Here is a 24,278-nt window from a genome sequence, read left to right on the forward strand (position 1 = left end):
AATAATAAAGCGTCTAATGTCTTCTAAATATGGCTAATGACTGTGGTCTGTTTAATAAAAACACTTATGTTCGATAAATAGTTAATAATAATGATAATACACAGTTTTATTTTACATCAGCTTCAAGATAGAGTCGGAACCATCCGTTTTGTAATAAGATATGTGCAACAATCCAGCATTAAACTTTTGAGGCATAATATAGTTCAGTGAACTCTAATGTACCGAGAGAGTCTCTTGTCATTTTTTTTTCCCTGTCATTTTTATCTTGCCTGTATGTAGGTTAAATGTTAGCGTCAATCACAACTGCGGTTCTGGCGCAATCCCCTCCCCTCGGCGGATTCCAGCTGAACTCAGCCTGTGTGATTCTGTTGAGGACTCGTAATGAGCAAGATGGCGCTGTCTCTTTCAGCACTGGACAGCTCCCATTAGTCTTATTAACAAGCGCCATACAAACAGCTTGAATGGAGATTAAAACAAACTGAAGAGGCAAAGCCTTTGAAACAAATGCCTGTGAATTTGCCTGTGCTTTTCTTGTAAAATCTAACATTTGGAATGCTCCATCAGACCCTGCGCGTTGTTTGGTGCAGAGACTAATCAGAAGAACCTTCACCGGTGCCTCTGCAGAGATCTTCTGGACAAGAATGACCAAAGAAGATGCAAACGATCATTGCATGGATGGACTTGAGAGACATCGATAAGATGATGGACTAATTTATCGCGCATATAGCCAGTGGATTTACCCACCTGATCTTGATCCTCCTTTCAGCTCTCTATAACATGAGGGAGCGCACCGAGGCAAAGAAAGCAAGCGAGGGAATGATACCTTTGAACAAAAAATAAGCACTTTTATTTAACATCAGGCACCAGTCCCTGTTTTAATGAAGGACTTTACGTTATCTTCAGCATGTCAGCCTCTCTAGCACTGGTGATCATGTCTGCGTCCTTTTTCAACCCCAGTTTTGCACTGAGCTCTCATTTTGACTCAGGTAGGTTGTTTCGATGTCAATTATATTTTTTCATATATATTCGTAACTATTTTGTGTATTATTAATACCTAATACAGCACTTAGAGTGCAGTCAAGTGAATGCACTTCGATTTTCTGTGAAAATCGTTTCGGTGAAGATATCCGGTGTGCGTAAAATGTGCATCTCTGTTTCTAATGGTTGGGGGTTTGCGCGAAATGAAAAACTAGATGTAGACTTCTTCTTCTTTTTTTTTTTTTACAGCGTTTTTTTACAAATACAAAGAGAAAAATTCAGATTACTCTCAATTTGCTTTTTTAATCTGAATCGGTCTAATTTCATTGCGTTCTGCTTTGCACCTCAACTATCCCCCTTTGTTTTGTTTTTTTTTTTGTCTTTTTTTTTTTTTTTTTTTTTTTTTTAATTTATGTAACATTGTATACTTATTTTAGTGCATAAACCAAATCGAACTTTGAGGGCAAACAAAATGTCTCAATTTACCACTCCATATGTCCACTCACATGCCAAAGGTGAGGTACAGGTGTAATATTGGCAAAGTGATGCACATGTAATGGTGGCCAGCTGACAGATAGCTGTGCAATGTGTATAAACCTCACTCTCCTGACCTCGTGAGGTGCACTAGCGACTGACACCTGCCTCCCATGCCGGAGACCCCAGTTCAAGTCTCATATAGAGCGGGTAGAACAGGAGCGTCACAATGGTGCCGTGACCCGGATGGGAGTGAGGTTTAGGGGGGTGAGTGTAACGGTAGCCAACTGATAGATTGCTGTGCAATGTTTATAAACCTCACTCTCCTGACACTAGGGGCTATAGCCTTTAGCCTGCTTGTTTGCACACCTGCCTCCCATGCCGGAGACACCGGTTCAAGTCCCATATGGAGTGGATAGAACAGGAGCATCACAATGGTGCCATGACCTGGATAGGAGTGAGGTTTAGGGGGGTGAGTGTAATGGTGGCCAGCTGATAGATAGCTGTGCAATGTGTATAAACCTCACTCTCCTGACCTCAAGAGGTGCACTAGCGACTGACACTAAAGGCTGTAGCCTTTAGCCTCCTTGTTAGCGCACCCACCTCCCATGCCGGAGACGCCGGTTCGAATCCCGTACAGAGCAGGTAGAACAGGAGCGTCACACACAGGTAGCCATTTCTGATTGGACAAGCAGGGCACTATTAACCTCCAGAGAAGTATGTGTGTACACTTAGGAGCTAATTAGGAATGTAATGACTGGTGAATGAGCAGGAGTCCAACCTAGGGTCAATGACAAGGTCAATACATGGATTTAATGGGTTGTTTAAGCCAAGAACACACAGATCCCACTTAAAATTGCATTCTAAAACAAAGAAAATTTGGATGTACAGTACATAAGGCATCTTAATATGTTTCAACCCCATGCTTTTGTTCATCTTTGAAATGTTGTGTTGGTTAGAGTTCAGTTACCTTTAATTTCTCCCTGTGGTGTGAAAACGAGCCATCTTGTGGGTTGTTGGCAATGGTGAATGGTATTCCCTCCTCTCTAAATTGATACTCAGCTGTGTGTTTGTTGCCTCATATGGTTCCTATGGTTACTAAGAGGGTCTGCAGCCGTGTGTTCAGGAGCCCCTAAGCAGTGATTCAGTTCTTCTATTTTTAGAATTACCTGTTATGCTTATTACTACCTAAATTAAAGCCTAATTTCATTTATTTATTTATTTTTGCACTATGTTCTGTATTGACTTTCACAAATTGCTTTTCTATATTCTACAATTTTACATTTTCAGTTTGGAGTGGCATACCTCTTCCCCTCCCCTGAATAATGTGTCCATCAGAGGTGATGAACAGGGGAACAGGCTCAGTATGTCAAGGTGATGAATGGAACAAGGCCACATCATGGAGAGCCTGAGAATGATTAGAGGAAGATAAAGGATACCGAATCTGCCCTAGTATTCCTGCTGGGCTTGTTTCAGACAGAACACTGAAGCCTGATTTAAATTGATTAATAATTTTTCTTAAATTTTTGCAGCATAAAATGTTGCCCATATTATTGTGTTCTTATTGTGTTCAAAATGCATTCAGTCACACTGCAGTTATTTATTGCACTGAAAAGAAAGAAAAAAGAATCTTGTTTTCCAGTAAAAATACCTAAACATCCTTAAAACAATACATTTGTTTGCAAAGCAAAATAGCTAGATAATAAGACTTGTTTTCAGAGATTATATATCTTGAATCAAGTTTATTTTCCTCACTCTATTGCAAATTGTTATATTCTTGTTTTAGATATAATGCTTAAAACAAGAAAAACAATTTGCCGGTGGGAATAAAAGTACTGTAATTAACTTAATTCCAGATACAGTATATTCTCTGAAAACATGTAAATGTATCTTGTTTTAAGGATGTTTAGATTTTTATTTTATTTTTTTTACTGTAAAACAGCAAAAATACTGATAAAGAAAATATTTTTGCAGTGTGGGCAGTAACTTGTTTTCTTTTACCCCTTCTTTTGCAATTTAATAGCTCTGGTTGTTGTATTTACCTCAAAGATTAATGACTCTGGTTCAGTAAAGTCATGAGATGCATCAGCAGTTTAGAAGGTGAGGCATCTTCATGAATCATGGTGATGCAGCACCGAGCATCATTTTGATCCTCACCACAGCAGGATTGTGATCTTCTTAATGGGTTCTAAAATAGTTACTGTTCAGGATAGTACTGTGATTTTTAAAAAGCCAGTTAGTTTCAGAAAAGTGTACAATTGTGAGGAGCAAATTTTCGTAAAAATAGATTTGGAACCACATGACTCTTTGGTAGGCAGTGTTGGGTTGTTTCAGAGAGTATGTTGAGTTTTACTGAGACTTCTAATATAGTTATATAGAAACTGGAATGACTGGGAGGCTTGGCGGTGGTAGTGATGACATCACCTTTCTGGAAGCAGTGTTTGTTGGGTAATTGCTGGTAGTGCTTTCTGGCAGCCGTCCCATGCCAGCCTCCAGAGCTCAAGTTTCTTGACAGCCAGACAATCAGAGTGTCCTGTATGACTGGACTTTTCCTGAAAGACCTCATGCAGTTTATTCCCTGACTGTGATCTCCGTACACAAGACAGAAATCCGGTAAGAACATGTTATGGTGGTCTATTGTTGATCGTGAGCATTCTGAGATATTCGAGCGGACATATGCTACAGAACAGTAAGATAGGACAAGATTTGACATTGGACATAAATGTAATTGAGGAACCCTATACACATTTTCCTACCCTAAAGCTGGGAAAAGAAATGGAGCTTTTGTGGTATGGTTAGAAGAGACATATCAGTGCTGAGATGTGTTTATGAAGGACATTGATGTTACCGGATGCATGAATAACAATAAAGGGCAGGGAAACTGCATTAGTTGTAATGGAAACAAGCTGACATATATCATTGTGAGATAGCATTGTAGTTTATATAGAGCAAGTTGACTAAATTAATAGAATTACTATTGAAGAAAACAGCATGTGAATATGTCCCATATCTGGATGTTTCTTCAACTTTGGGCACTTTTAGGATTCTGGACTTCTAAACAATTTTTTTTTTTTTTTTACATTTGTCTGCAATGTCCAACAGTGTATGTATGCACCACAGGAGATTTATATCATCTTTGTCATTTATTCCGAAATTAATGAATATTACCACCACAGTGTCATTTCCATCACATCTCAAATTCTGTATTATTTTTAATAGAATTACGTGGTGGAAATGACGTTGATGGAAATAACATGTTTAAATGAAATGGCTGGCTCCTTTTGTTAAGGCTAATCTGCTCAGGCTAATTTCATAGCTAACATTTTAAGTATCCTGAATACACACAATTAAATAATATTTTCACACTTTTTGTGTGATTTAGCAAAAAAAAAAAAAAAAAAAACAGTTTGGAAATTACTCCCAATAAAACCATTCTACTCACAAGTGATATTTACCTTAAATTTTCTTTTTTTCAATCGTTTCATATTTCTTCTCAAGCATGCTCTTCACTGACACTTTTGTTGACTTGGTAAACACGTAAACTAACTTTTGGAGAAAAAAAAAATAGGGCCAAAATTGTTTGGTGTTGTGGTAATGTAGGGCTTTACTGGTTGTTTAGATCAGTGTTACTATCAGAAATAATTAATAATTATTTCTGTAGTTATTAATCAATATTTAAATTAATTAATTGTATCTAACTCATTAAAACCTCATATGGGGCTCCAGTAAATGTAGTGTGCTACGTTTAGGAGCAAGTTTGGTTATTAGCAATAATTAATAATTATCAAAGATAATTATTAATTATTAAAATCAATAGAACATTGATGAGAATCAATGTTAGCTTTTTTTAATCCTTTAAATCAACAGTTATCAAAGATAATCGTTAATTGTTAACGTCGATGAAACATTAATTAAAATTAACACTAGCTTGTTGATCATTCAAATTCAATCAAAGATAATTATCAATTATCAAAAATCAATAGAATATTATTAAGGATTTACATTGACGGGGCACCACCCTGGAATCAGGGACTTAGAACCGAATATTAAAACAGTCTCAATATTAGATTGTTTTCTTAGGAAAATCGACATCCGAAGAATATCGATTTTCGGGAAAAAAAACAATGAATGAAGGCTAGAATCCGAGCACTGACATCCCGTCAGCATGACACAGGCGTATGCAAAACAAACCAAAACACTTCTCTTTGTAATATAAACAAAGTTTATTTATGCAGTAATATCAATTAATAATTAATACAATGCAGTCAATAAACTTCCGACTTACACCTACAAACTAAATAGTGATATGATTAGATATGGAAATAAAAATAATCCTATAACACATAAGGTGTGTGTGTGACAGTGTGTGTGTGACAGTGTGTGTGTGTGTGTGTGTGTGTGTGTGTGTGTCAGTGTGGTTAGTGAGAGAGAGAGAGAGAGAGAGAGAGAGAGAGAGAGAGAGAGAGAGAGAGAGAGAGATTAAGTGACAGCCCGAAAGCTGATTTTGCAATAGCTGGAGATAAAACAGCCGTGTTCATCACTCAGAGACGCGGTTTTATGAGCGGGGCTCGTAAAAGTCCCTTGTTATTTGACTCTTTAATGGATGAACTCAGTTGCTGTCTCACCCGCGATGGCGAAAATGCACAACAGTCCAATTTGGTTGGACTACAATACAGCAAAACAAATTTGTGATAATTAATACCCTGAGTATTAATAATGAGCGGACATGGCGGTCCGTAAACTATACAAGCAAAAAACCTTGAAACACAAGAATAACACACTATAATATTCTATCTCTGCCCAGACGTAAACCTCTTACTTGAATCGCATGAGGACACAGGTAGAATGTGTTTTCCTCCGTCCTTTAACTCTGACCCGGTTCCTTGAGGCTCAGGTGATGACGGGAGGCCGTTTCCTCGCTCTGTCGGTGGGCGGTACGGCTGTTGATTCTCGGCGGGCTGGCGGAGAACTCAGAAATGTCGACTTGATTGAAGATGGAAGAGAAATCTTTAATCTCTTCACTTCTGTAGGCCAACGGATGAAGATGCGAATTGCTCGGCGGTCTCCTTCGGATCCGTTAGTGTTTGGTTGAACACAGAGTAACCTCAACTCGTCCAGCGAGATGGAGATTGTATGGCCACAGTTTCAAGTCGGACATTACTTCCTTAAGCCACGAGGTTGCACCAGAGAGCAGCAAAAAGCTACGTCCGTATTCGGTGAATGAAGTCGCTGGAAGCAACTTTGGAAGCATTTCAGAATTATTTGAAGTCCTGATGATGTCATGTTTGAGGGATGTTCTGTGGTGTGCCTCATCCAATAGGAGTTGAGAGTTCGATCCTTTAGAGGGCAAGGCTTCATGGATCTGTAGTCTGTTTTGGACTCCCTTTGTTTGATTTTGGCGCGATTTTTGTCAGTAAAATTTACGACTTAGAAGGAAGGGGCTTGAGGAATGTTTTTTTTATGACAGTTAGGCCTGCCTTTGTCTTCTATCTGAATACATGAGGCCCAACAGTAATGATGCCACAATGGAGGGACAGTAGGAAGTTTTGAAAAAATGATAGAAATCATTTATCCTGAGATATCTCACCAGTCTCTGTGACAGCTGACCGAGGACATTGATGCTTTTCACCTATTAATAATTTTGCTCGTTCTCATAGTGTCGTATTTGAAGCGGATCACTGAGGCTATGATTCATTATGTCTGTCAGTTGAGGGCGCTATTGTGCCACTGTTGAATTTGACAGCCACAGGAACAAACAATAATGCTCTTTTGCTTGGTTTTGGTCTCAAAATTATCTTTGGAGGGCAGGGTTTTGGAATGAGGGGGATGTGGCAATTCAATGGCTCAGTCACACGAAAGCTTCAGAACGCTATTATCACTTACAGCACCTTTAAGCGTGTATCATGTGATTCTAAAATGGCAGCCCCCATGAGGGTGCCCCTTCCCAATGTAGAATAAAACCACTTTTATAAGGTTACTGATGTGACTAGAGTCCTCATTTCATGGGAGTGGTCATGATTTGATACATATTAAAAAAAAAAGAAAAAAAAAGAAAAAGAAAAACTACAATTCATTTCATTATAAGTAAAACTTTTAAAAGTTTTTTTACTTTAAAAGTAAAACTAATCTTTTTAGTAAAAAAAAAATTTCTGAGTGCACCTTTCTACGTGTAATGATTTGTATTTTTTTTGTTGTATTTTTTTATTTTTTTTTATGATGGATTTTCAAATTCTGGGTCTGAGACAAGGCTAAAACAGTCAAATCTATACATAAAAGGCATTTGAAAAGTACCAGAAATAAACGAAGACCAGGTAAAAAAGTTTTTGATTTAGTTTTTGAGACCTTATAACAAAGAAAACTTAAAATCTATTGTCACAGTTGAGACAATCAGAGCGAGAGCGAGACAGAGACCCAAGAGCAGAGGAACAGTTCAAATGATTCATTAACAATAAACAGTTTAAAACTTAAACTGTGCTGGCGAAGAATGGAGAACCCGGCACTGGCTGCATTAGCAGGGGGAGAAACTCGTGGATGCGTGCGCACCGTGGTAGTCAAGAGCAGATCCTCCGTTAAAGCATAGTGATGTAGAGAGAACCAGCGCACAGCAGACTGGAAGGCAATCACTCTCCCGACACGCAGGCAGAGACGAGGAATCCTCTGTTGAAGATTTGTGAGCACAGAGAACAAGCGTACAGCAAACTGGAAGGCAACCACACTCCTGACACAGGCAGAGATGGGCAACCAAACAGATACACGAGACAGGACCAACTAGGCAGAGTGAGTGAGGAAATTTACTTCACACTAAACAGCTATCTATTATGACAACACACAGTAAACTACAACAAACTACATTAAAAAATCCAGCCAAGAACATGACACACAAGGGGATTAAAATAAGCAGGAACAAACAAGAAAGAGGTGCCACTCGCTAGCTGAAAGTTGGCATGATCAGCGTTCCCATGGAAACAATCAGGGTTCCCATGGATACGCTGATTCCACGTACCAGCGGCACCTGAAACATATGAGGGAGAAACATCCACACAATTAGACTAAAACAAACAGAACATGGAGCATGAGTGTCTGGATCCTGACATAGACCGAATCCAAACTAGACAGAAAGTCAGGATCCAGACACCATGCTCCGGACACGAACAAAACTGACCGAAGAACGCACAGCGGTAACTCACAACCGGACCTGTGCACTCACACAAAGAACGTACACGAAACACAAGACAGACAGGGAATGATGATGTCATGGTCCTGTCAGACAAAACCAAACCTGACAGAATGACAGGACTGTTACATCACTGAAGAGCACATGGCAATAACTCACAACCGGACCCGTGTGCTCACACAAAGACAGGACACGAAACACAAGACATAATCTGAAGACATTCGTTTTAGTAAAATGAAAGTGCCCTAAGTTCAAGAATCACCCATCTATAATCATATTTTTGATTTTTGTTTTTAACTGTTTATATTTGACTAAGTCTCCCTGCACCATTTACAGTTTATAGCAACAAGAAAATCATGCGTTAAATTCCCAAGTAACCCACAATACAATGCATACTTGAAATACACTGTAAGTGGCTTTGGATAAGAGTGCTGCCAAATGCATGCACCATTATGCAAGGTAACATACAGTGCATTCAAGGTATTATATTGTGTGTTCCCTAGGATTCAAACCCATCACCTTAGTGTTGCTAGTGTCATGCCCTAGTACTAGCTGAACTACAGGATCTGGGCACTGCTGAATGTATACTCCCGCTTGACACTGTTTGCTTGTCTAGTACATGGTTCAACAAGCTTTCTGTTTCTTTCATGATACATTTGCTCACAGCAGTTCTATTCTAAGTAAAGCTCTCTACACCTACTCTTTGGCTCCAAGCTTTGTCATTTTACACATCTCCATTCTTTCATCAGGCGGCCTTACACAGCGTCTGTTTTCGGCCTCTTTGGCTTTTAACTTTATTTTAAGGTTATTGTTCCTTGAAATTCAGGTCCAATCTACAAACAAGTTGCTTTGATTGGAAGAGGGGCAGTTGCTAATGGCCTGTGCCATTACTGGAGAACTACTTTAGTGTGTTAGTGTGTTTATGGAGAGAAGGAAAGCAAGTATGTGGGAGTTCACAGGGGATGGTGGAGAATAATCAATCTTATTGGCAAGGACAAGATGAGAGCAGCTAGAAAAGAGTGGCCACCATCATCATCGTCTCTTTTTCTCTGTCTATCTCATGCTCTCTCTCACTCTCTTTTATTCCTTTCCCTCTCTTCTCTTGAATACTTGATTCTGATTGGTCAGTCATGGCATTCAGTTGTCAAATATGTTTGTATAATTACCTCAAAAGGGTATTGACCATTGTCCCTAACAATCGATTTCCTATATGAGTGTGCTAGTTTCCTGGTAGAAACTTTAGATAATCTACAAGTAAGCTAATAATATTCAATATTTCACAATATCAAACTATTTTTTTATTTGGCAAGTAGCCATCTATTAATAAGCAAGATAATGGCAACCTTGTCTCATAGTGAAATCATTACTCTATATACATTTTTGGAAAACTTGTTAAATGTGTCTCCAGGTACAATTCCCTGCAGTTTCCAGGTGAAATGAACACTAGAGGTGCTACAACAACTGTGTGTTTTATTCACTTTCACTCAAATCATGACTTAAATGGCTATAACTTTATAACTTTATTGGTTAGGTTCAGGCAAAAGTTTTCATTTAGGGAGGTATGTTAAAAAAAAAAAAAAAAAAAAATTCACCTTAAAACTGCGTCTAAATACGACACCATTTTACTTGCTTTTGGCGCCCCCAGCTGGACATTTCACTGGAAACCTGCAGCCAAATGTGTTATACAGCACGTTTATTTTGAATTGAAAAATGTTTTCATGTTCATGTAAATTTCACGAGACCAGGCTGGATCATGTACAGTCAGTTGGTCATTTTGGGAAAAAAAAAAAATCCTTTAGAATGAACCTGCTTTGTGTTGGGGTCCTGATCACCCTTTCTGGGTTTATTTTGCAATGGTGACCGGCCGACTGTACATTATCCTGAATATTACATGGCTACCTAGCAAATAAATAAATAAATGGACATGGCATATTGATTTGAGTTTAAGTATTTCCCTTATAAATAACCCTTTATTAAGTATTTATTAATTAAGAAGCATCATAATGGATATAATTTCACCCCCAAAATGGGCTTTTTCTTGCTTTTACCAGCAGAGCTACAGTTGGCAGTCCATGCTAGTTTAGAGTAACAGTGTATAATAAATGCAAATGACATATGACAGGAGACAAACATTTGCTTTGACTCAGGATAATTATGAATTATGAATTATAAAATTTCATTCTCAGGTTCTTGGAAGAGTTTTCCTATCTGTGTTTGTAATTTGAATGTGTTTGTGTGTGTTAAAACATTAATTTGAATGCCTTTACTGCAATACCACATAATATTCAAAGCTCTGAGGACAGAAAACAAGGCTGAGTGCAAAACAGAAGCTAGACTATTTCAGGGACTTGATATGACCTTAGTGGATCTATTCAGTCTGAGAGAAAAGGAGGATGGTGACCTAGAACAAGACAGGTTTTTATTATTAATATTTTTTATATTAGTGTGATGCAGGATCATCTTAGCAATAGTCCCCAATTCAACAACATACTGTATGTATGTATAAAGTTTGAATAGACCTAGACACAGATGCAGAAGCATTAATGGTTTTGTTTTGCCTTGACATTCATTGTTATGCATTGTATTAGACATTTTTCCCACCTAAAATTACACCTCCAGTGTGAACACGTGGTTCCCACAGTCATAGAAAACCTGCAATTTCCCTCTTTCCTACTATCACCATAAGTTTAAATCTTATTATAATCTTTATAAGGCTTATTGTTATGGGCCACCAAATGGGCCCCTTTTTTGGGCAGTATTGGGGGGAAATTCAGCTCCACATATTTTACATTTTACTTCATAGAGTTTGAACACTATTGAAATGTTAAGAGGCCTTTGCAAATCACTTAACGCATTTAAAGGATTATTTGTGTTATCTACGTTTAAGGCAGATGTTGCTACAACTTATCCACTTCGCTGATGCATCTGAAACTGGCAGCAGGTTTGCAAACATATTAAACGAATCCCTCTAGATGGGTCATGACCCACTATAACCCCCTTCTTCTCTCAGTTTAATCCTCTCTGGACTTCAAGGGAGGTCACAGCAGTAAAAGGACAGATTGCCCTCAGTGAGTGGTTGAGAAAAGTTGCTGCCTGTCGTGCTCACTCCAGGCTGCAGTGAACCAGAAAATACAGATGGATTACACATCAAAATCACTTAAAATGTAGAACATTCCAACATGCTGGAAGGCGAAAAATAACCACAAATCTAACAATAAATCTGAAATAAAAGCTTGCATTTCACATGTCAATCATACTCTCTTGGAAGTTGCGTTCGTTACTATAGCAACAATACAGTAATAGGCTGTGTGTGCATTTTCTCAGAATCATCATTGGCTGATAGAAAGAAAAAGAGAAAAACAAAACTATAAATGTTCTCACATCATACAGAATAACACTATTAAGAATAGTGAAGAAGTAAAATCAACAAATTTTTCTGTTTTAAATATCCTGATGGTAGTGTTGTAAAAAACAACCCTACTCACAAATGCATTGTTTGAACCAAGAAAAAGTTCAATTAAGCCCTATAATGATTGCAAATTATAGCAACATGGAGGGATATTTACAACAAATAAATAAATTCTTCCCTTTGTTCTGAAATTTCAATCACCAGTGAAGACAACATGAGAAAGAGAACAAAGAGGACGTTTTTTACTATTCAGTGAAGAAAAATTTGTTTAGGAGTAGTTGAGAAAGTGCATGATAATATTTACATTTAGGTAGTCTATCCATGGAAGTATTGTTTGATTCATTTTTATTAAATGTATCGGTTACACGTAACAATAAGTTTGTGTTGTCTGTATACATTAACATTACACAATTAATTAACATGAAAATGAATAATATTTTTACACCATTTTTAATCATGGTATATATCAATTTCTACATACACTAACATGTTTCATATTAAAAATTAGTGATGTTACAACATTAAGAACTAACATGAACTAACAATGAAAAATATTGTATATTGTATCTGCCAAATGAATAAATGTAAATGTAAATGTATATATATATATATATATATATATATATATATATATATATATATATATATATATATATATTAACATAAACCAAGAATTCTAAGATGAACAAATGCATGAAAAATATTCATTGTTATTTATTGAAACCTTATTTGGAATGTAATGCATGTTACATGTGCATATGTTAACGTATAACCTTAACGCAAGTGTATAATTAAATCATAAACCCCAACAACAACACTCCTCCCCCCCTACTCTGACTCCCGTGAAGGTTATTGTGTAATTTGCACCCTGCCCTTTAAAGAAGGAAAAATTGAGGTTGGAGTGAGGCACTTATAATGGAAGTGAATGGGGCCAATTTTTGGAGTGTTTAAAGACAGACATTTGAAGCTTATAATTTTATAACATTTCTTACATTAATTCTCGTCAAAACTAATGTCTTATTTGAGCTGTAAAGTTGTTTAAATCATAATTTTTACAGTCATTTTAGGGTTTTAAAGTTTATGCCGTTACGCCATTAACTTTACACAGAAAAGATTAGTAAGTGATTTTGTCACACTAAAATCATGTTAACATGCATATTGTTTACATCTTGTGCTATACTTTTGAAACAGTGAGTGTTTCCAACATGATCACACTGTAACCCAGATCTTTGCTTTTATTAAAGAAAAAGGGGGGAGGGGGCAAGTCGAAATACATTTTTGTGGTACTCAGTATTCTGCCACAAATGCTGTCGATTGAGCTCTACTTGTATTGAACCCGGAAGATTCCTTAAATGGGCTAACTGGGGAGGAATCTCTGAATTATGTTGTAATTATCTCTTTTCAAAGAGTAAGGAAAATCTTGAGAAAGTATGGTCGGCGACAATAGAAGGAGTAGGAGACAGATGACTCGTAGAAAAATGTATGTGAAATTGCTGCACTTAAAATGGTGAGTCTAAATGAGGAGCCAAAAACCTTTTTGATAGAGGCATTGCCTGCTTTGTAATTATAGAAATGGAATGCACATTAGCTGGACCAGTCTGTTAATTAATTTAATTAAAAAATTGTCAGATTTTATTGCTGATTTATAGCTGATCACTAACAGTTTTAGAGATGTTATTTTTTGCCCATTGAAGCCAATAGGAGCTGCACTTTGGTGCTTGTGCTGCATTCATCAACAGTACACGAAATCCGTATAAAGTAAACTGTACCATCAACATTCACAATTACAACTTATGATCAATATCAATTTGCTTCCACTAGATTCTTAAATTGGCATGCCCTCAACTCGGAAAATCTGTGCTTAAAGATAATACAGAGTTTCCAACCAGTGATTACAACTTTGTGATGCCGTTCAACACGTAAATATGATCATTCTGAAAGGACTTGAACACACTATTATTACCTTATTGCCTAGATGGTCACAAATGAATTGACTGACTTTAAGACAGAAAAACGAGTGAGTGAGAATATGCATAGCGATCATGAGATTCCTTCATCTTTTCAGTTTTCCCTAATGATGCTAACATTTGTCCATTAAATATTTACATCTCTTCCCCATCAGTTCACATGAACACACAGATATGCCTTAAAGTACCCTGCAGGCAACGAGCCCTCTGAAAAAAATGAATTTCTTTTCTAAATACCACTCACTGGCAGAACAGTATAAGAGGGAACAGGCAAACAAATGCAGTCAAATGCATCAAAAATAACATAACGAGAGATTATTTTTGAGTTCTACATTTACATTTAGGACCGAATCCAAATAATTAGCATTATATTTCAAATACAGTTTGGTCTTGCATACTTTTTTCCATACTACGTTAGTGAATGGTGACATTTCTTTCTGCGTTCCACTGAAGAAAGACAGTCATACGAATTTGAAACAGTTTAAGGGTGAATAAATGATAAAAGAATCAGCATTTTTGGATGAACTATACCTTTCATGTGTGTGCATGTGTTTATATAGGCACATGTGTTCTGAAAAAAAAAAAAAAAAGAGAGAGAGAACGATTATGTAAAGCTGCCGCACTGATCACTCAACCTCAAATATTCTAGATGTCTTTCACTGTTGTAGACCCAAATTCATCAGAACAGAACCTGCTAGTTATGGATAATTGAACGCTTATCCAGCCCTGACCTTCAAAACCCACATCAGGGTACGTGCACTGAAATTAATGAAACATATCTAGCCTCTCTGTCTCCATGGCAATCCCTCTTCAGCATCCATGGCACAGTGTGAGCACACTTAATCTTTCAGTTCTCAATGCATGATCACATTGTGGCCATCAATAACCACGAAAACTGCAGGAAGGCCAAATCAGGCTTTAAAGGAATTAGAGGCACTGCCTGAATAAGGACTTGTAGATCCACCACTCAAAGAGGAAGCAACAATTCTCATCTTGCTTGAATTGGGTTTGGAGAAGTGTTTTTCTTTACCAATCAGTCCACACAAAGACCTACGATGCTGTACTTTTACAAGTCGACATGCTGGTGTTTTAATTTGGGATATTTCTACTAGCTGATCAATCTGTCAGTCACTAGTATTTTAAATTTCTACTTAGTGGTTTGTTTAAAAAATTGTCTTCACAAAATATGCCTAATACGTCTCGTAAACAAAAAATAATCGAGGATGAATTTGTTGTCCTGTAATTTCCTGACATTTATTTTAATGTTTAATATCATATGTTGTACATTTTTCTTTTTATAATTGTATGATTGCATAAGAAATACACTACTTTTGTGTGCTTACAGTATATACGTGCTGTGGGTTTGCTATTAGGTTCAAAATAGTAGCTCCATCCTTCAGTAACAGCCTCTTTCTAAACTTTGATCTTTGATCTCAGATCTGGGGACGAAGTTTTTATTTCGGAAAGTCATAGAATGATTTTATAGTATGTTGAACTCTTTTATTTCAAAAGATCAAGGAAAATCTGATGCCACGTCCACACTAATACATTACCACTTGAAAACACATCTATTTCACTATGTTTTGGCCTTCTGACCACACGGAGACGGCATTTTTGTTAGCAAAAACGAAGCTTTTTGAAAACACTTTATCAATTGGATACATTTGAAAATGCCGTCTGTGTGTTAGTGTGAAAACGGATATATCTGAAAACAATGATGTATTTGTTGTCATGTGATGCCGTCACGTGATCCATTTAACCAAAACAATCAAGACAGCGGCCCATGTTGTAGCCGTGCTGTTGTGCCTGAAATTCACTGTGATAGTGTTTTTTTAACATGTGGGTGCAGTGTTGGGCTTTATTTTTTGTCAAAATGTTACATACGGATGCATTCTAGCTCACAAATGTTTGTTCTTAAAGCATTTTCCAGATGTTACATTGTTGTTGTGGAAACTTTAAAATGTCCAGTTTTCTTGTTGTGAGTAGAGTGTTATTTCGATTAGCATACTAAACATGAAAACTTCCTGGAAACATAATTGGCCAACTTCTTTATCTGTTTTCTCTCTCTCTCTATCTCTCTCTCTCTCTCTCTCTCTCTCTCTCTCTCTCTCTCTCAAAAAAAAAAAAAAGAAAAAAAAAGTGATACCTCCAATTTTGTGAATCCTGTGATTTTGGAAATACACACATGACACATTAGAAAGTCCATAAATGCACCATTTTTGCGGTACACAGAGACTCAATTTCAAACCAATTCTGATTTTCTCAAAACTAACCATTTTTGCAATGACTTTTAACCAACTTTTAACCACTTAAAGGAATATCCCGGGTTCAATTCAAGATAAACTCAATCAACAGCATTTGTTGCATAATATTGATTACCACAAAATTTTTCGACTCATCCCTCCTTTTCTTTAAAAAGAGCAAAAGTCAGGGTTACATGAGGTACAATGGAAGTGAATGGGGTTAATAATTTTATAAAAGGTCTTACATTAATTATTAATGTAAGCCTGAATGTCAATACAGTACAATACAACCTACTGTACATTTTATATATGCTATATATACTATTTTTTTATTGTATAATGTGTATTCTATATTGTGTGTATTGTATAATGTACATTGTATGTTATTATTTGTATATTGTGTTGTGTGTAATTATGTGTATATTAGATTTTAAATTGTGTTGTGTAAATTTGATGTTTATTGTAGATTGGTATATGTCTCATCACTGTCACGACTGCTATGTTGCTCGGAACTGCACCCAAGAATTTCACACACTATTGCACTTGTGTATATGGTTGTGTGACAATAAAAGTGATTTTGACAGAAAAAAAAAAGACAAATGATACACTGTACAGCATTCAAATTGCATTCCTTCAAAGGCGGCAGGAAGTTTACACAGAATTAGTGTCCGGCGACGGAACACGAGGACAATTGCATTTCAGACCATACATGCAACAACGTTTTTTCACATGTGCAGTAAGGGGATTTAAGTATTTTCATATACAGGTGCATCTCAATAAATTAGAATGTCGTGGAAAAGTTCATTTATTTCAGTAATTCAACTCAAATTGTGAAACTCGTGTATTAAATAAATTCAGTGCACACAGACTGAAGTAGTTTAAGTCTTTTGTTCTTTTAATTGTGATGATTTTGGCTCACATTTAACAAAAACCCACCAATTCACTATCTCAAAAAATTAGAATACATCATAAGACCAATAAAAAAAACAATTTTAGTGAATTGTTGGCCTTCTGGAAAGTATGTTCATTTACTGTATATGTACTCAATACTTGATAGGGGCTCCTTTTACTTTAATTACTGCCTCAATTCGGCATGGCATGGAGGTGATCAGTTTGTGGCACTGCTGAGGTGGTATGGAAGCCCAGGTTTCTTTGACAGTGGCCTTCATCTCATCTGCATTTTTTGGTCTCTTGTTTCTCATTTTCCTCTTGACAATACCCCATAGATTCTCTATGGGGTTCAGGTCTGGTGAGTTTGCTGGCCAGTCAAGCACACCAACACCATGGTCATTTAACCAACTTTTGGTGCTTTTGGCAGTGTGGGCAGGTGCCAAATCCTGCTGGAAAATGAAATCAGCGTCTTTAAAAAGCTGGTCAGCAGAAGGAAGCATGAAGTGCTCCAGAATTTCTTGGTAAACGGGTGCAGTGACTTTGGTTTTCAAAAAACACAATGGACCAACACCAGCAGATGACATTGCACCCCAAATCATCACAGACTGTGGAAACTTAACACTGGACTTCAAGCAACTTGGGCTATGAGCTTCTCCACCCTTCCTCCAGACTCTAGGACCTTGGTTTCCAAATGAAATACAAAACTTGCTCTCATCTGAAAAGAGGACTTTGGAACACTGGGCAACAGTCCAGTTCTTCTTCTCCTTAGCCCAGGTAAGACGCCTCTGACGTTGTCTGTGGTTCAGGAGTGGCTTAACAAGAGGAATACAACAACTGTAGCCAAATTCCATGACATGTCTGTGTGTGGTGGCTCTTGATGCCTTGACCCCAGCCTCAGTCCATTCCTTGTGAAGTTCACCCAAATTCTTGAATCGATTTTGCTTGACAATCATAAGGCTGCGGTTCTCTCGGTTGGTTGTGCATCTTTTTCTTCCACACTTTTTCCTTCCACTCAACTTTCTGTTAACATGCTTGGATACAGCACTCTGTGAAAAGCCAGCTTCTTTGGCAATGAATGTTTGTGGCTTACCCTCCTTGTGAAGGGTGTCAATGATTGTCTTCTGGACAACTGTCAGATCAGCAGTCTTCCCCATGATTGTGTAGCCTAGTGAACCAAACTGAGAGACCATTTTGAAGGCTCAGGAAACCTTTGCAGGTGTTTTGAGTTGATTAGCTGATTGGCATGTCACCATATTCTAATTTTTTGAGATAGTGAATTGGTGGGTTTTTGTTAAATGTGAGCCAAAATCATCACAATTAAAAGAACCAAAGACTTAAACTACTTCAGTCTGTGTGCATTGAATTTATTTAATACACGAGTTTCACAATTTGAGTTGAATTACTGAAATAAATGAACTTTTCCACGACATTCTAATTTATTGAGATGCACCTGTATTTCAGTGTGGAAGAGTTACTTTCGGAAAATGCTTGAAAACGCCAGTGTGGACGGAGAATGTATCCGGATTAATGAAGACGTAGCCTGATTTCTCCAGATACAACCCATTTAAACTGCTTGATACACTCCTTTTTTTTCCCCTTTTCTCCCCAATTGGAATGCCCAATTCCCAATGCGCTCTAAGTCCTCGTGGTGGCGTAGAGACTCGCCTCAATCCGGGTGGCGCAGGATGAATCTCAGTTGCCTACGCGTCTGAGACCGTCAATCCATGCATCTTATCACATGGCTTGCTGAGCGCATTACCGCGGAGACATAGCACGTGTGGAGGCTTCACGCTATTCTCCGCAGCATCCAAGCACAACTCACCACGCGCCCCACCAAGAGCGAACCACATTATAGCGACCACGAAGAGGTTAGCCCATGTGACTCTACCCTCCCTAGCAATACCTTGGAACAGAATATTTTTAAATTTTAGGGGCAATAATGTTTTTTCTCAACTGGCAAGAAACCGACATCATTAAAATACTTACAGTAATATCCAGATGAGTACGGAGATGAGTTCTTAATTTTACCCTAAGCAGTTTGTTTTAAGCTTTCAGTAATTTTACTTTAGTATTCTGAGAAATGCTACTATACCAGAAGGACGCAGTATTTCCGCTGCATAAAACTGTGGAAATGTTGAGTCTATATCAGAGATTCTGTGGCTTAATTTAATTCTATAGTACATTGCCTTCCTTTTACTTCTTCATCATTCTTTTATCAAGCCCAATTCTTTCTGCAGAAGCTCTCAGGAACCTTGTTACATAGCTCCATTATCTGTTTCACTCATGTGCGTGTTTAAACTTTAATGCCATGTTCTTGTCCTCAAAGTATGAGGAACCTCTCAGGATGTGAGTCTCCTGACCTAAAGCAGACAGGAGTGCGGGGAAAGACATCAAAAAGATGCCAGGCAGAGTTTGTTTTTAGTGGAGGTTACGTAACTCGAGCTCAGCATCTCTTAGAGGAGATGATGTGGTGTGTCTCCACCAGGATCAGATGATGAATGAAGGATGTAGATTCCCAAGGGCACAGCAGCTGGTTTCCACTACAAAGACAGAGATGATCAGAGGAAAAAAGTGTCAACGCTGAAATGACGGAGAGCTAGGTAGATGGAGAGATGTAAAATGGGCTCTGTTCCAAATCCTAGTGAGCTGCCTACTTAGGCTGCATTTTAAGGCATCATGGACCTTATTCAAAATAACACCATCTTTTTGATGGGAATGACAATGAGGCTGTGAAGGATGTACTTACAATCTTTTCAGTGGGTTGTACTGTTGTGTACAAAGTTTTGGATTGTTCTGCTGATCAGATATGGCGCTACTGTGTATAAATGTTGTTCAAAAAGCCCTTTTCAGGCCACGTCCAAACGAATTCGTTTAAGTTTGAAAAGTCCACTTTCAGTTTCCTAATATCATTGTTTCCAAAATATGTGGTTATAGAGAGCATTTTCCAAGGTCTCCAGTAGGGATGAGAGGCGTAAACATAGCAAAATCCATTTTCAAACAACAAATTATTAGTATGGAGTATGGACATAGCCTAAGTTTCCTTCTTTTTACCAAATTCTAGGACTATGTACACACTAATGTGTTTTCTTTTGAAAAGCATTGATTTCGCTATGTTTATGCCTCTCATCCACACTGAAATGGCATTTTCCTCCACCAAAAATGGAGTGTTTTGAGAACACGAGTTTTTGAAATGAAAACGGAAGAGTGTGGACATGGACTAATGCCTCGGTTATTCTTTGTTTTAATGCGTTCAGGGTCATCTCGTACAGGGCTGAGTGCTCAGCCTTCCAAATTATATTCTTTTGACCAGGAGCGAATATGGATGCATTCGACATATGCACACTACGACTGCTTTGTGATACTCCTTTGGTACAGTCAACGGCAGACACACAGATGAGGACTGTCTTAATGTTGAGAAAAGCTGGGCCGAATGTGGATAGTCTGGGCATACAGTGCTGATGAAGAAATTTGCATCACGCATACTATGCACATTCTGATCAGCAACATGGACAACCAAAGAATACTTTGGCCTTAAGGCAGCAACACATGTATCCATGGGAAATCCCATAAATTCACACAAAAAAAACAAAACAAAAAAACATCCAACATGGCGAAAAAAAGTAAGAAACATGCTGATTGTCAGTTTAAAAATTTACTATTTTACCTAATGTTTGTGTGTACTGGATTTTCACGCTATTTTAGATTATTGCATTGTTAGCTGAGCAGTATATATATATATATATATATATAAATCTAATTCAATTGAAAGTTGTCTCCTTAGACCCCTTAAAACACAGCTACCTATGTTGGAAGTTGACACTGAGAGCAAGGCAGCCAACAAGGTTTTGGAACTCCTGCTGAAAAAAATTACATCTCAAACCAGCTTAAGCTGGTTTGCTGGTGCTAGCTTGTTTACCCTGGTGTCCCCCCTTGAACAAGCTGGCAAGTGCCCAAAACCCCTCAAAAACCAGCTAACTGCAAATTTTGACCAGGCTGGTTTAAACTATACTTTTTTTGTTCAGCAGGGATAGAGCTATGAAATGGATGGAGAAGGGAAAGACAGAGCAAGGTGACTGAAACATTTGTGGGCTTTATTCTATTGATTTTGTATTTCTCAATCCATCACAGACTCTTTTAGTGGCTGTCTGATGTGTCCTCACCGCAGGTGAATGTACAGAGATGTTATTCCTGTCACAGGCATCATGTAAACATGCTGAATTGAGGGGGGTTATTGATTAGAATGGCTTCTTACTGTGAACAATCAGGCTCAGTGGTATGTGTGTGTGTGCGTCTTGGGATGTGCTTAATTTGGCAGACATTCTAGTGCTGAAACTGTACAGGAAGGCTGAATCAGTGAGTGACCTTTCTCTTCATGAACAACATACTGTCTTGTTTAGCAGTTAAGACATTTGCACACACAGATGGTTGTTTTATGAAACGATATTCACCCCTTGTGGTGGATAGTAAAAACACACAGTGGGATACCTGAGGATGCCTTTTAAAAACATTATTATTATTATTATTATTAATAATAAATGGACAGTGCAAACAAGGACCATACTGTAAAAGAATAATTTTCGTACTCAGTATTTTTATCTTGATTTCCAGTTAAAAAATATAAACATCCTTAAAACAAGATACATTTAATGACAAGATGTTAACACTTGTTTTTAGAGAAATCACTTTTGAAAGTTACAGTGGTGTTGCAAACTGTCTTGTATTAGTCAGGACATTTTGTATTTTGGCTGAAATTAAGACATGCTGTACGGGATGCCCGTTGACCTGTATTTTAGTGACGAAACATTTAAGGGGGACCCACTGCAGCTACATAGAAAGCATTTAATCAGTCAGACAGATCAATGAATCAATACAGTATATTGTATCTTAGAGATATACAATAATATATGGAGATCTTTTTTTCCAGCTTGCCTAAGTTTCCTAGTTTACTCAGGAACCATGAAGGGATAGTTCATCCATAAATCTGTCATCATTTACCTCAATTTTAGGGTCTGACAGCCTCACACCATTCACTTTCATCGTATGGAACAATGCTGCAATAAGTACGTACAATATATACCAGGGTTCCCTAATTCGTTTTCACCAAGGGCCAAATTCTGCCAACAATGCAAAGTCAAGGGCCACGGCTGTCGATGTAATGACAATTTTTTTGTGCTGCTGCTATTATTATTATTATTATTATTATTATTATTACTATTGTTGTTTTTATTATTAAAAGAGTCATGCATAAATATTCTGAATTTTTATTAGTTCTTTCAGTATTAGTAGCCTGTTTCATTTATTCAAACAATTATGAACATGTTGTTTGTATACAGATACACAAAACTACACAAATTTGCATGCTGAAAAAAAAAATGAAATTAACAATAAGGATATCCATGTCCTCCATGTGAGTCAAATTTTCCTGCTCATCTCCAAACGGGATCTACTCCATGCACTTTCTCTAATTGCAGATTCAATTATTAGACCTATTAGCTGGGGCGGACTGGCCATTGGGAGCACCGGGAGTTCTCCCAGTGGGTCGCTGGGTAATTTGGGCCGGCCTGTTGCTACATTAGTACCAGCCCGCCCTACAGGCGAAATAGGCAGCCGCCCTGGGCTCCTACATGCCTGCGCGGACCCCATTACAGAGCGAATATTTATTGAACTATATAAAGTAAAGCTGATACAATGGAGTTTATTTTGAAAAAAATTTAATTATTTTTATTTCGGAATTACTTACACATTATGGTGCATTTACTTTCATGCACATTAACTCACAAATCACAGTAATGGTGACAACCAAAGACAACATATTAAGTATAAGATGAGCTCTGAGTAATCACAAGATGACAAATAACTGCAAGTTACAACAAATACAATAACAGCAGCATAAACAAAATCAGCAAACAGTAAAGCTATGAGCAGTACATAGTCATTTGCATAATGTATTGATACCGCAAAGCATTAAAGGGAGCAGAAGTGCGGCTTGCTGAATAATGCTCACGCCTGATAAAAATGCAGAAAATAAGTCATGAACAATATTACTTTGTGGCTATTTGAGAATTTGAGGCTTACTCTGTTTAAAGGATAGCAGAAACAGCGCTTGTCAAAGCATAAGGCTTTTCACTTTTTTTCCAAGAATAGTTTGGGGAAGGAATTAAAACACTGCAGAAATAAAGATGCAACAAACTCACATAGAGTGAAAATATGAGCAATTAATCTGCAAAATATCTGCAAAGAGCTACACTTAAATTTTTTTACATACAGTATATTTATATTTGTTTATATTTATATATGTTTTCATTGATTTTTTTAAAATAAACATTTACACATAGTTATGTGAGTAATTGACATGAAATTTTAAGCATTGTCATAAGTGTCCAACTGTGTGACACTTTCTTCATCTAACTATTTTAAACATAATTTTATGATCTTTTATAACTATATATACTGTACATATTATTATTATACTTGTTGTTTCCACAACCTCATATTAACTAATACAATAGTTTATTTGCATTTCTAGAAAAAAAGTGGAAAGGTGATTAAGATCTTTAAAAACATTGAAGAAATGCTGACTTGTCACAGCACCTAAAATGCACACTTTCCCTTGCACATTCATGTACATTTTAACCTAACATCTGTATGTTGGGAAAAAGGTTTTCGGATATGTTATTTGTCTGAGCTACAAAGTGCTTATTTTTCTCTTAAAAATCTAGGTTTATATGTTTTAAAGTTATAACAATTTTTGCACCGGTGGGGCACATTGTCATGACTAGCAGTCAATATAAATGTCCGCCCATGCCTATTAGCATTAATATTGTTATTGTTCTTAAGGATACTATAACAAAGTATTGCAATAAATTCAATAAAGTAAAGACCGTGAGCCAGTGTTTTCTTATCAATTATCTTTAATATTAGACGATGCATCATATTTTATTCTGTACAATGTTATTCTTAATGTGCACTTTTCCACGTGTATTTATCTCACAGTGCCATGTGTTATATTATCTAGGCATTAATCCAGACATTATAAAAAGAACAGTTGGCTTCAGGAGCCCGTTTGGAATATAGTCATAGCAAAATACATGTATAATGCAAATATAAATAGTGAGACTACTGAGGAACTCTAGTATATACTG

General features: G+C 37.2%; 1 protein-coding gene across 1 annotated transcript in view; it reads left to right on the forward strand.

Moving 5' to 3' along the window:
* Window positions 1–884: 884 nt before the first annotated feature.
* The window catches only part of LOC127426926 (serine/threonine-protein kinase LMTK1-like), an 80,103-nt gene continuing 56,709 nt past the window's right edge, over window positions 885–24,278 (forward strand). Inside the window, exon 1 of the mRNA XM_051674090.1 lies at window positions 885–986. Coding sequence (XP_051530050.1) covers window positions 905–986 — 82 coding nt within the window. The 5' untranslated portion in view covers window positions 885–904. The remainder of the gene's footprint in view (window positions 987–24,278) is intronic.

The sequence above is a fragment of the Myxocyprinus asiaticus genome, chromosome 36 (genome assembly GCF_019703515.2).
Source record: "Myxocyprinus asiaticus isolate MX2 ecotype Aquarium Trade chromosome 36, UBuf_Myxa_2, whole genome shotgun sequence".
NCBI lineage: Eukaryota > Metazoa > Chordata > Actinopteri > Cypriniformes > Catostomidae > Myxocyprinus > Myxocyprinus asiaticus.